At 38.4% G+C, this 14,334-nt stretch overlaps 1 protein-coding gene across 3 annotated transcripts; it reads right to left on the bottom strand.

Annotated features, from left to right (window-relative positions):
• Nucleotides 1-1,438: 1,438 nt before the first annotated feature.
• Nucleotides 1,439-13,907, bottom strand: cept1b (choline/ethanolamine phosphotransferase 1b). 3 transcript variants are annotated; one of them, XM_038696235.1, is made up of 11 exons: nt 13,704-13,906; nt 13,016-13,064; nt 12,545-12,847; nt 11,612-11,786; nt 9,289-9,436; nt 9,061-9,202; nt 7,188-7,272; nt 6,694-6,825; nt 5,706-5,864; nt 4,441-4,566; nt 1,439-3,533 (listed from the first exon to the last, which is right to left on the bottom strand). In XM_038696235.1, exons 3-11 carry the CDS (start codon nt 12,733-12,735, stop codon nt 3,411-3,413), a joined length of 1,281 nt encoding a protein of 426 aa, XP_038552163.1. In that variant the 5' UTR covers nt 12,736-12,847; nt 13,016-13,064; nt 13,704-13,906; the 3' UTR covers nt 1,439-3,410. The 3 variants fall into 3 exon arrangements, with proteins under 3 accessions (XP_038552163.1, XP_038552164.1, XP_038552162.1); XM_038696236.1 differs by lacking the exons at nt 7,188-7,272; nt 13,016-13,064 and adding an exon at nt 8,247-8,331 and having other exon boundaries at nt 13,704-13,907; XM_038696234.1 differs by lacking the exon at nt 13,016-13,064.
• Nucleotides 13,908-14,334: the final 427 nt, after the last annotated feature.

Below are 14,334 nucleotides of genomic sequence, written 5' to 3'. Positions count from 1 at the left end.
GTCTCTTGTTATGTTATGAAAAGTTGTTCAGCTGTGGGTTTCTAGTTTTGGGTTATACAAAGAATTTCCAGCTATAGTACAAACTGTACAGCAGTTTAGTACATATGCAGATTATCAGATAATTTCCAATTTTCTCCTAAAACATGCACATAACTGTACAGACACATCTGTGTACTGTAGAAAATAAATGATATAAATCTAAATGTGACATTCTGATTGTTTGTAGTAAAGACTGTTCTTCAATGTATCATGTACCATTTACACCCATGGGAGCTGTCAAACTAAAACACTCAAGAGAAATGGACCTTTGGTTATGTCAATGTTGAGTCTTAAAGGGTCAGTTCACACAAATCACAAAAGTAATTTTTTTCACTAAAGCCAAGAATCCAACCACGCAGATGGTTTTCATTTCATGTGTCAAAATATTAAGATTTCTGCCTTCAAGCCAAATAAAATGTATGTGAATGGGATTTAGTTTGTAGTGTCTTTCCAGAAACAATCTCATACAGTTACAGTAGTAACATTTAAGTATTGCAGTGTATTTATTATTCTCATTTTATGAAGTTTTAGTTAGAACTTTATCCTAAATATATTATGACTTTGTTATCCAAGTATTGAGACCTTTTCTTGTGCAATTACCGCTGTCATATTTTTCCCCCCCACAACTTTACTTTAATAATATTTTGACTATTTGCCTTTACTATAATATTAGAACTTGTAATAATAATGTAGTATTTTGTCTTTATTGTTGAAGTATTACATGTCTTTCTTTCTCCAATACCAGTGAGCCAAGTGACATTATTCTCAAATTATTGAAAATTATCTTTTTTCTTATATATTCCAATTTTAAATGCATCATGACCTTACTCAAACTACAACTTTATTTTAATGATACACCAACTTTTTTCTCAGATTACTTACCTTATTCTATAAATCTCAAAACATAATAGTTCTCTAATATTCCATCTTAAGATAGGCATTCAAGGACAAATGTTTTTGTGATTTGGGTGAAGTGACCTGTAACACTGGTGCGTGGCATGCTTTGTTTTTCTGTTAATCAAACCAACAGTCAGCGTTCAGATAACGGTGTTACACCAAACCAGGCTGAACCTGAATTCATCCAGTTAAGACAATGACACTTTTCTGAAGCTGTTGAACATAAATTACTCTCACTGCAGTCACCACTTGGGATTGTAGATCTTCCTTAACCCTTTAAACAAACTGTAGCGGCTTAGAACAGTATCTGCAGATGGAACAGTTTGACGAAATCTAAATAAAACAGGCACAATATGCAAAAGCAATAAACTTAATAATTCTGTTGTTAAAGACAAACATGACCTCCACACTAATACAGGCCATCACCACAGGTTCTCCTCTTTAGAAGCAGCAACATGAAACACCAACTCAGTATGAGGTGATATAACAATCTCAGATGATGTAGGTAGTGAGCAGCAGCCACTTCAAATAAAAAGGTTTTTATTAACTGTCAGGGACAAACGTTTGATCTGATTCTCATCAGCCACCACCTTAAAAACTGTGACGTCATTGTGTGAACTCAACTTACACATTCAGTCCACGTGCACCTGCTTATGCTTCAGCAGGTTTGTTTTGGGGGAAACGCAATGTCAACCAGATAATTCATTAATGAACACATTTCTTAAAACAGTGATTCAATTAAGTAGCAGCACAGGAAGGAGTGTGACATTCACATAAATAACCGTCATGGCGTCAGGTATTTGATCATTTTAAAGGATAAGACTGGTGATACTCTGTATTTTTCTTATTGTCAACAAATCCTGTGAAAAGACCAAAACCAATCATGAATAAAGTATTTTCTGTGAATCTAGAGTCTGATATCTGTTCTTCCTCTGTGCCATACAGCTCCATTGTTGTCTAAAAACTATACAAAAACACATCAATGAGCCGCACTGTTGCACTGAGTGACATGTCGCTTCGTTATCACACACACACACATTTTGACTGAGTGCTAACCTCATCCATTTCAAAAACATTTCCTAAAACTACAGTACATTAAAGCTACATTTTTGTGAGGTGTTTTTTTTTTGTAGGAACCAATGAGTTTGAGTAGGACAGTCAGAAAGTTTTGAGATACTAACTAACAAAAGGTTTTGGTCTTTTCACGAAATGTGTTGACATTAACAAAAGTATAGAATACTAATACTAGGTAGAGATAAGGGACCAAAATAAAAAAACAGCGCAGAGTAGCGGAGTGATCTGTGACTTTGATCTGGTCCGAGTACAGTAATTCAAAGCAGTCAGAAGGAAAGAGGACAGACGTGTTCACATCAGGCAGCTTCACTTAAAAACATCTGGAGCTTTGTACCTATCACCAGCAAAATTTGAGGAAATCTGAGCATCAAAGTTCATTCTTCACCTAAAAGGCCTACTTACTAGCTTCTGGACCTTTAATGCGTACCTGCATAGCTTTGAATGTTAGTAAGTGAATCTTTGAGTTAAAATACATTTGTTATATGTTTAAAAAAACTGACTGTGGCTGTTGTGTCTTTTCCTCTTGTGCACGTCCTTATCTTTTTACAAGAAAAAGCATAAATTAGAGGAACTCTATGAAGAATTAACAAAACTATCACTTTCAGAGTGAAAATATTAGCAGAAAACATTACATATGATAATAAATACACACAAAAGTCCTACCCAAACTTGAACACTGTCCCAAAAATCCCATGTGTACTTTAACAAAGTGCATTCAGTTCACAAACTGAAAAACTAAAACCTTTGCAGAAGAACATTGTGATATGTAAACGAAAAAAAAGGTAACAAAGTCGACATTACGTTTCCTCCAAAAGCGCATTTTGCTGATGTGAAACACTTGCACAGTTTCATGTAACGTGTAGGAGATGAAGTTCAAAATCATATACATGAAGGAAAGGAATTTTTTTAAACTTGAAAGAGAAGCACAGACAGAATAACAGTTTGATATTTACAATAGCAAAAGGTAACGTTATGCAAATATTACAAAAATTATAATCATGAAAAGCAAGGAGTTTGATTCATTTCCTATACATTTTCTTTGCACATGAAACGTTAAAACACACTTAAGTTTAAGTTTCTCTTCTTTAACATACCGAGTAGCACCTGTACTCTCCTGAAATATTTGCTCTGTGTAACCATGAGTTTGTCTGAAGGAGATTTCTTATTATTGGGGGGCAGAAGATGAAACTGGTACAAATTCAATTCTGCACTGGTGAAAAAGAAACAATGACAGTAATACTCCAGTATCTTATTATATATTATTTGTCCTCACATTCAGTTGGCTGAAGCGCATACTTTACACCACGTCATCCCCTGCATCGCTACGTGGAAAACAGAGGGAAGAAAAAGATGAGTGCGACTAACAGGAAGGGACAGAGTCAGTAATGGCCGGCGTGTCCTCAGTGAGGAGCTGCACTGAGCACTGAACAAGGCTTGATTTTAAAAACAAAAATATGAAGATGGCAGGCAATCTGGTTGCAAACACTGACACAGTAACGCACCAAGTCAAAAAAGGAAATGATCTGCAGGAGAGAAAGAAACACCATCAAGAACAGGAGCTCTGCACACAGTGAAAACACATTACTGACAGGAAAGGGGGAAAAAATGGTTTGGTAAAAAGTTTTACTTATCTCATAGTTTTGACTTACTATCAGTTTAAATTTAAAATCATACTTTAGACTTGATGTCATAATTACCACTTGATTATAATTTTATCATGTCATAATTTTATCTTTGTTGATTTAGTATTTCAGCCTCACTATTATGACTTCATATGTATTTGTCTGATAAAATGGACTTGGTGTGTAACACATTTAACTTCTGATTTACTCAAAATTCTGAGACTGAGATTTTAAGTAAAATGTTTGACAAAACAAAGTCAAAATAATTTGGTTTAGATACTCAGTATCTCCTTTTCTCATTCATTTAATTAGAATCTCTGCCACATTATTTACCTTTTACTTAATATGTCATAGTCTCATACTTATAACTTGTATTTCAGTACAATTTCATCTATAATAATGTTTTTGACTGTGTCTCACACTTTCTACCTAGTATCTATCTGATTTAGTATCTCGTGCTTTTGACATACGACTCATAACTGTGACTTTAAATCTTGCAGTGTAACAATTTCAACTATCTCATTTTAATTTAGGTTGTCATACATTTGACATAGTAAGACATAACTCACAGTAACTCATAATCTAAAAAACACATAACTGTGACTGAACATCTTGTAGTTTAATAATTTTTACTTACCATCTCATAATTTTAACTTTTGACAATTTTCTTTTCATAGCAGTTAGCATCACACAGTATCACTGTGACAATACGTGAGTCTATACCAGCATCACTGATTAAACATGACCTTAACTGACTACATATTGACATACATTATGTACATTTATTCAAAGCATCGTGTGTACTTACCAGTGCAATCCACAGCACCAGGTACTCATCAATAAAACTATTGAAATACTGATCCAGGAACAGTAGTCCTGGTCCCAGGAAGGCTAAATCGTGGAGATGCATCTCACTTTTAGTCATATGTGCTACCTGCGGACAGACACACAGTCAGCATGACACATCTACATTATTTAGATGACTTACAGTAAGTACATTTGTCAGAAGAAAGTGAAAAAGCAATATCACTTCATCTTCAACTTTTACATTTTCTCTTCATTTCACAGAACCAACATATTTTTTAACATAAGCACAAATAACAATAATGTATAATAAAAACAAAAGCACTAAAATTTGTGAAAATTGCAAAACATTAAAGCTGTTTGAAAAGAAGTTTGGAAAGAATTCAAGTTTCAGCTACACATAATGTGAGTAAACTTTCTATGTCACAGTTTGGTAGCCTGATCAATGCTGAAACAGATGCATTAGAGAAAATAGTTCACACTGCATCTTAAATTACTGGCCACTCCCTCCCATCTCTTTGAGACCAAATGTTAACAGTGCACTGTGTGTCCATACGGTGTTGTGCATAAACGTGTTTAAGAGCGCCATCCGTTGAACATGCTCATGTTTTTGGTGAACTAAACCTATTAACGTGAACTCACACACTGTTATATAAAACTACTAAGAGAAACAAGAGAAAGGAGAACACGTGGAAGAACACGATGCCAGGAGGAACTTAGATTTCACTTTCACTTTCTGGCCGAGCTATTACATAGGCACACTGCTGAAGAGAGAAAATCCATGGAGGAAAACAAATCATGGTGGAAAGGTATTATACAGTCTATAGTTATACAGCCTTTCTGGACCCGTGCAAACGAGGAGGGTGTGCCGTTCGGTTGTTTAACAACCGGATTTCGATTTGGACACGCGAGACGCATATCAGGCTAAAATGTATTAACGTTAAAATCACATCCAGACTGTACGCATTTTAATGCCAGGTGTAAATAGCCTATTTGTTTAACTTCAGCTTCACCAAAAGGTACTTTCAGTTATCCAAACAAAAAGTCTAATTATTGTTTTTAGTCAAATGTTCCACTTTCTTCACCAGCTAGTCGCTAACTTTGTCAGCAGTCTGATATTTTCCATGAAATGAAAAAAGTCCAAAAGTAATTACCATCTTAATTTTGACAATATGGACTAAAACAGCAAGGTTTTCCATTTTTAGATTATTCCTCTGTGACCACAGCATTATGTTTGACCTGTTTCTTATAAAAGTAGGTTTGACTTACTACTAATTTATTGGTGATTTTGGCCGAGACGAAGCCAAACGCCAGGATGTAAAGACACGGATGTTTCTCGAAGAGCTGGACAGCAGACTTCTTGTATATCATCATGGCCAAAATTATAACCGAACCAATATGCAAGACCGGAGAGAGAACACTGGTTCCCTGAGGACAGAGACACAAAAACACAGACGGTTACTGTCAGAGCTGGTATTGGCACATTGTGTTTATACAGTCAAATGTTAAGTACCATAAGATTTTATCATATTTCGCAATGGCTGCTGCTGTATAGCTGTCACTGTAAATATCAAAACGAAACAGAGTAGTATTGCATACACACACTGGCTTGCGATAAAGCTTAACGTTTAAGTTATCCAAATTATTGTTAATTAACTACAGTTCATAAAAACTAAAAATGAAAAGCCTGCCGTCAGCTCTGAGATTAAGGACGTGTGGGTGCAGGAAGACATCATTGATGGGACGGTGAATGGTGTTTCAGTGGGTTGTTCTGGACATTCTACACATTATTCATATCAGCCATTTACTGGATATTTCTTATTTACAAAAGATCAAAGATGCACGCAGCTGGGTTTAAAGATCTGCCTTTGAATTCTCTGAGGCAAATTTCTGATTTTGGCCTAATTAAATAAAAACTGATTAACAATGTAACACAAATGAAAATATGACATTTTCACTATTTGAAAACAAAGTTCCGTTTGTTCAGGCGAGCTAACAGCACAATGGCTGGTAGCAGTGATAATGCTAACAGAGACTACACAAACTTGGCTCTGTAAGTAGTGAGCCAAACCATCAACAAGCATTAAAAGCATATACATATATTATATCAGGTTCTGGGACAAAAACAACTCTTCCTCATCATAAGATCTTGTTTTCTACCCTCTGCACCGATTCATCAATATCCAGGGAGACAGGACAGCAATCTGTTCTTTGATCGCCAACTTATCAGGGGGAGCGCCGATGTTTCCAGACTTACTGCTATTGTGGATCCGTTTTTGCCCACACCTCCTGTAAAAATAACTCTGAAGTAATTGGTGCAGGAAAAGATGGCTCCTAAAAAAGTGCAGATGGCAGGAACCATTTTCATCTGGATATTTAGGATTGGAATCTAGAAATAAAAACATTAAAAACACTCAAATGAAGAAATGATAATACAACACAGACATTTACATCAAAAGGTGCATATATCATAATGTAATTATTCGGCTATTTTTGTATTTTGTGAGTAAATTCACCTTTACATCCACAATGAAAGCATCATGAGTAATGTTAGAGAATGATAAACGTGTTCAGAGTGACATTCTTTGCATTTCCGATAATAATTATAGTAAAACAGTCAAAAAAAAAAATGTTAGAGCAGCATTTTAACGTAAGTTCAAACGCAACCAATTACAACCAACATAAACATCAATGAATAATCATCAATCTCATTAATCTCAATCTGTAGGAATTAGAACCGATCACAATTACCAGTGACTGCCAAAAAGCCGATCCTCCCACGGCGGCCAGCAAATACATGATTATTATGAAGATTTGCACCTCAGTCACATCAATGCTGAGCGGGAGGAGAAAGCAGAGAGTTCACAGTGAGGATTAGTGACATCTGCCAGCACACAATCTTCCTACAACCTTCCTCCACAACACACTGCTGGACATGGAGCTGATGGGACGCTGTTATTCTTCTGCACCACAAATTTAATTAGGTGGTTAAAGATTCAACAAGAAAGAAGCTGCATTAAAGATGAAATCAGTAATATTAACTGGCTCCTCTGTGACTGGACAGCTGATAGATTTTAGTTTCTTATCACTATTACTACCCGGCAACAAGAGACGTTTTTACATTTCTGTTTGTATGCAGATTTAAAAAAAAAAAGAGATACGTGTTAATTAGCAAACTTTAGAGGTGTTGGTAAGTGTAGTTTTGAACCAAGCTAGCCGCTTTCCTCTGCTTCCAGTCTTTATGCTAAGCTAGGCTAACTACAGCCTGACTCCAAATCTGCACTGAACACACAGACAATTAGTGAACAATTCTAGATAAAAAGTTTTTAGAGCTTTGTCTGACCAACACTTCAAAACCCAAATACAATTGTATGAAACCGAGAAAAGCAGCAAATCGTATTTATAGGTGGGCGACCTACGTAGCTAGGTGATGTAACATAGTATGCTATTCACTAATATTCAGCATGTATCTCATTGTCGTCTTTGAAATTTGAAGATGAAACTTTGAACTGCTAGATGAAGATTCGTGTCGGTCTCTACTTAGTGACAATGATATTTGTCAGAGCCTCATTTAGTGAAGACAAGTAAAGTCAAATCCCAATTTAGAATTTACAAATAAAAACAATGGGAGTTGTAGCAGAGATCATGCAGTTTCCCTCAGCTGATGCTACCGGAGAGCTGTATTTTACTGACTGCACCTTTAAGCAGAAAAAACTGTGAATTTAAATTCTCCCTGTGAATCCCTGGAGGTCAGCGGACGTTGTGGAAGGAGGTAGCAGTGAGCCATGCAGCAACAGCCAGGAGGTTTACCATCATGTTCCACAGGCAGGGACCCACTGTGGCTGTGAGCATCTGTAATCCTGCTAGACAGAGCTGCAACTCTGTTATGTCAAATCTACACACAGAATACATCCATGTTTACTTCAGCTCACTTGCCCATGTAACCACTTTCAGCTCATGAAATCACTAACACTAAAGTATAACTAGTTGATCTAGTGTCTAATAAATAAAGTGAACAAAACATGTCTTCAGCTTGGATAAACTTAACTCACGTAACTCAATGTCCTTTTTTCAGCACTCCACTTTCTTCATACTTCTAGTCTGTTTTGCCAAACTTAGAGGTGTCACTGACTTTGGCAATTTACGTGATTGACTTTCTGAATGTTGAGCGAGTGATCGAATTAGTGCATATAATATTACTGCTTTAGATAAAAGGATGAACTACTGTATTGGTTTAACAAAATCAAACCTATGGGAGATTCAAGTCTTCATCTTAATATCAACCACAGCAAAAAATAAAAAACACCCCAACCAAACTTGGCAGCTGTGATTCTGTTGAACTGCGTGACTGTGCTGAATGTAAGAACACATGAATCCATGAGTATAGATGAGACATGATATATAGATGATTGTGTTAAATACAAAACAAATCTATTTTGCGATCATTACTGAAAACTCAGGTATTGGTGGCTGTATTGAAATATAACACTCAGACCTGCTTAGCTAAACTGCTAAGAGGAGCATACTTATTAGCCAAAAGGCTGGAAATTATCCGTCTTGCTTTAAAAACAAAAACACAAAGCATCAGTCATACACAAGAGGCAAGCAGCTTTTGTTAACTCACATGCCGAAGCGCAGCGTTCCCGACACGTATGTTTGCCAGTGGGCGCAGTAGAACATAAACATCCCGGCGAAGCAGCAGAAGAACATCCAGTCGGGGTTGGTACCCATCTGTACTGCTATACTGGTTCCCAACACCACAAATACTGCCGAGACAAACGGAAGCAGTGTTAAAAAGGGCTTCAGATTCACAGAGACACAGTGGAACAAAGTCAAACAGGACAACACTCACCGGTGGAGAGGGAGTCACAGCCATGGTCAAACAGCTCGCCCAGCGGAGAGCTGCTGTTGGTGCGTCTGGCCTGCTTGCCGTCAATGGCGTCCAATGACTGATAGATAAACAGACCCACAGCACACAACAGGTATGCCCAGAGAGGAGCCTGAAACAACACACATTCACGTAGAGCAGAGGTCACTCCCCTGCAAAGCCTGCAAACACACAGCTGAAGCGAATGAGCTCCAGATCAGGTGAGATCAATATATATAATATACAGCGTGTGATACTGACACCAGGAAACACATCACAGTCCACACAGGGTCTGCTTGATAAGGCTTAAGGAATTCCTTAGATATAGCATATTGACTTGAGCCTATTCTACTAGCAACAAAGCCCACTGTATATCGCTTCAATCATTCAACTAGTAACAGTATCTTTTTTTACAGGCACTATTTATTTATTCTGTCAAAATATAATGTCCATACAGCTAGCCACATCCATTCACAGAAAAACATCATCGCTGATTAAGAGTCATCCTAAAAGAAACACACACACACACACACACACACACACACACACACACTTCTCTTTCATAATTTACATTTGAAGAGTAATATACTATGGCATTTTACTGCAATCAGCTGAATTTAATATGAAAAACGGTGGAAACTGGACTACAATTTGAGCTTCGTGGGAGTCAAGTATAACGGACGTTACCGGCGGGATTAATAAATAAATAATACAAGCCTGGACAGAAACTTCATTGCTCATTACGTGGTCAACACTTTCTCTCTCACACAGCAGCCCACTACTTGCCCCAGATGTGTGTGATAATGCAACAAAGTTTAAGTTTTAAAATCCTGAAATAAACCAACAAAGACTACTGCTCAAGGAGAGATGCAAACCCGCCCTTTATGGTATCATATTAATTATTATTAATCATGCCGTAATGACATTCATGTGGTGCGCAGCATAGTTCGTTTGGAAAACGTGTTTATTTTAGTGTGTTTATCTAATGTACATTTGTGATTAAAAATAATGATTGTTGGTAAATGAATTACTGACCCCCACAGATGCATGATTTTACTGCTTCAATAAGAGCTCAGACCCTCCTTATGGGCCGTAACTAGAACCCTGCTGGACTATGTGGACTATCAAACTGTAAAATCCGTAAAAATGAACACACATGCAATACAACTTGTATACCTGTATCGATAATTTTGTAAATATCCACTTTTTAAAAATGAATGGAGACAATGGCCTACTGTAATAATACTTTTACTTTATTCACTGTACACACACAGATTACACAGTTAGAAAAGGAGTTGGCAGCAGTGACTGATTTGCATTATCCAAAACATTTTCAAAAATTCTGAATGCATGGGTCTTGGCATGTTCCATCAAAATATCTACCACATCTAAATTACGCAAATTAGGATATGCCAACAGTGGCTGTGGTGAGGAGTAGTATCTTTATGTGGATAACTGTTTCAATAACCGTGTTAAATATCTGCTCCAAAACAGCTGATTCAAACTATCAACTCCTTATGAATCCTGAAGCTGCTTCAATCAGCTGTGTTGAAGAAAGGAGAGAGTAAATCATGCAAGACAGGAGCTAACTTTCTTCAAGAAAGGGTTGGGAAAAACTGTCGTAGTACATAAACTTCAATTCAACTAAGATCAATTCATCCAGCCAACAAAGTCTAATCTTCAGACAAATCACAGGTCCCTTGTCATTGTTGTTTTGGAGGTCTGTTTCCCAGAACTGCACCCTTAATGTAAGACCTGTAACCGTCCCCGTAATCAAATATGAACCAGAGCTGGCTGCTGGGCAGTATAGCCAAAAGCTCAGGGCCCACAGCAGCTGGATGAAATAGCTATTGATAAATACTGTCAGTAAACAAAAACACTGTAATACATGCAGACTGCGGAGGCTTCACTTGCATCTCCACCTGCTCAGATGAACTTGATAACAGAGAATCACACTCAGACCTCTCCAAAATCCTGTGTATTTAAGTACAACTGGAAATGTTTACTCACTGACCTTGCATTACGCAGAGGTGAACTGTTCCAAAAGATTTGGAGTGAAGCAGCCAACTTTTTACTTACCATATTCTTACTTTAAGCACATCTCCACACACCATGTGTTTGTTTAAATTTGAACCAGGCCGCTATTTGATCATATTGTAATAAGAAGCCTTTTAATTTGCTTCAAATGCAAATTCATCACTTCGTTTATATTACCAACTACTCTGCTGCTCCCGCTGTCTCTTTTCAACAAAAATACTGCATGGTCTAATTCTAATTTCTTCTCCTTAGTTTGAGAATGAAGACTAACCTGTTCAGTGGCCGTTGGGCAGTAGTAGATCAGCACGAGGGTGGTGAAGACGTTGGTGGCCAGGCCGATGATAGTGATGAGGTTGGGTGCAATCCAAGAAGGGACTCGTCCAACCAACCATTCCCAGTAACGCTGCATCAGAGGCTCCAGCAGGGAGCGTCCTGCACTGCTGTACCTGCAGGGACAGACAACAGGTGAGACCTTTACCCAGAGACCTGTCCCCCAGGAAGGACCAGAAATAATGATGACATTATATGTGAATGACTAGGGCTGGGTGATAATATTATGTTGATTATGGCGTAAAGCCTGACTGTTTTGTGGTTTGTATGATTTTAATGGTTGAATAAATAAGGAGTCCAACAGAGAGGCAGATCTTTTTCTAAATAAATACTCTAGGTGATCACCTCACATCAACTTCAGACAGGTAGCGTGTAGCTGTGTCATATCATTTTAAACTGATCACCTTAAAGCTCTGACAGGATTCAAAACTGTGAAATTAACGTTAGCTCAAGCAGCTACAGAGTACGGCTGAACGATATGCAAAAACAAAAGTCACACTGCGACTTTTTTTGACATATATTGCAACTAGTCTCAATTTTGGGGAATAGTAATTGTTGCATTTCATTCCACTGAAAAAAAAATGTAAAAACTGATGATGAAAATTATGTGATTTTTGCTGGGGTCTTTACCAAACAAGCATGTCCCCTAAAGCCTGGAGAATGATATAAAAGCCAAGGAACCCTGTCACACACAGTCCTTTCATACAGCCGTACATATGACGCCATCTACTTAACGCACACTGAACCCATCCTTATCAGACTGCTTGACCTCTAGGCATTACTGTACAGCTCATATTTATCCCATAACACTAAATAATCCCAAGTAAGGTTTACTACAGCTGGTCTCAGTCAGTAGAGCAGGGATCAACGTTACCTGTGCTCCTCCAGTCTTTTAAGCTGGTGTCGAGACAGGGGAGGTGAGGGCAGCTCTATAAGCCTGCGCAGCACTCCGGGGGCCAGCCAGCAGGCCGTCTCCATGCCCATGCCCTGCCCGGGGTCTTTGTCCCGGCTAAGGCCTCGGCGAGAACGCAGCCCCCCCGCATGCTGCTGTCCCGTCGTGCTCATGGAGCCCTGCTGCCTGCTGGTCTGGTCCCCGATGGTTCTGGCTCTGCCTCTGCCACTGTCCTGCTGGAGAGGCTAAAGATCCACAGTGGGGCTGGGTGAGGCTGGACAATACCTAAAAAAATATAGAATAAAAAAAACATTATCCCACTAACTTCCTGCAAAAACATCATAATATATGAATACAGCTTCAAAAAAGAGCATAACACAGAAAAGCTATAAATGCTCACATAGAAGCTGCAACCCGAGAATGGCTGATGTTTTGGCTTTAAAAATTACTTACGCGGTAAATCGATAATCGACAATGATCAAAGAGCAGTGGACGTCAGCACCTGGGGAGTAAAATGGTGATAAACTGCCCTGAACTGTCACGGGTGTCACTGTCACATGTTATTGTCAGTACTATTGATTACATCAGGAGTGCACCAAGTCACTGATCTCTATGAGATGTTACACCCGGTCTGAAACATCAAATATATCTGCAGACAAGACATTAACAGCATTTTAATCAGCTGTACACATCAAAGACAATGTGAAATATCCGTATGTGTGTTAACGTTACCAAGCTATTTCTTGTTAGTGTCAGTAACACAGGAAACAAACACCCCACTTCAGCGTTTTGCTAATACTGACTAGCTTCCTCGCTGCTAACTTAGCGTCAGTATTGCTGATGTTGAAGATTAGCATTAGCTTGGCTGTTTATAACGTCTCTCTTAGCAAGTAACGTCAGCTAACAAAGTCTTGTCACTTTGTTATTTTAAAGTTACTCGCTTGCCGTTGGCTTGTTATTAATTACTTCATGCTTGCATTGATGGAAATATATTTGTCTCATTTCAGATACTGATTAAATCGGACTTTACTTCTGACACCTCCAGTGAAGACTGTGGCTAGCTTCAGCTAGCTTCACTAGCTAACCCAACGACAGCTAGCGAGCTGCTGAACTGACGGATGTAACGCTAACACCGACTGACCTGGCCGATTAAAGGACGAGAGCCGCGGACAGTCCGAGGGTGGTGATGACGCTTCAAGCCGACAGACAGGTCCCCTCTGTAGACAGTTAGTTTAGAGTTTCTCTTTATGACTGAAGAGTACCGGAGGGATGTTTGCAGCTGTAGGTGGATCACCACGACCGGTGTCACTGTAGTTGTCACAGGAAGCTACTTAACGTTAGCCACCACAGAAATCTCGCGTAGATCTGTCTGTGTTCAGGTGTTTGTGCCCTGAGCGTGATCTTCCAGGCAGGCAGACAAGGCTGTGGTCGAAAGGTGAAAATAAAATCCCTGCCTAACCAAAGGTTTTATTGATGCAAAGTTCATTATGGCAACGAAACTGCATAGACTCTAGAGCTTTTTTTGCTTTTTTATTGAGGTGCAGTAGTGTTTCAGTTCAGTAAACAGCAGTACACCAACAGTAAAGCAATTCAAGCAGGCTTGCTTCCAGTAATGGATAAATAGTAATAATTATGAGTACTGATTGAGTTGGAATAGGTTAAAAATCCATAAAAATTGCAGTACTGGGACAGAGTAAACCAGAGTATTGCAAACTAGTTGAGTATTATAAAACAGAGAATATTGCACAATATGTCAAGTATTGCACTACAAG

The sequence above is a fragment of the Micropterus salmoides genome, unplaced genomic scaffold (assembly GCF_014851395.1).
Source record: "Micropterus salmoides isolate LMB-PRFRI ecotype aquatic unplaced genomic scaffold, ASM1485139v1 Ms_hic_scaffold_4, whole genome shotgun sequence".
NCBI classification, from domain to species: domain Eukaryota; kingdom Metazoa; phylum Chordata; class Actinopteri; order Centrarchiformes; family Centrarchidae; genus Micropterus; species Micropterus salmoides.
The sequence above is the reverse complement of the archived record's forward strand: the minus strand, read 5'-3'. Positions and strand labels throughout refer to the sequence as shown.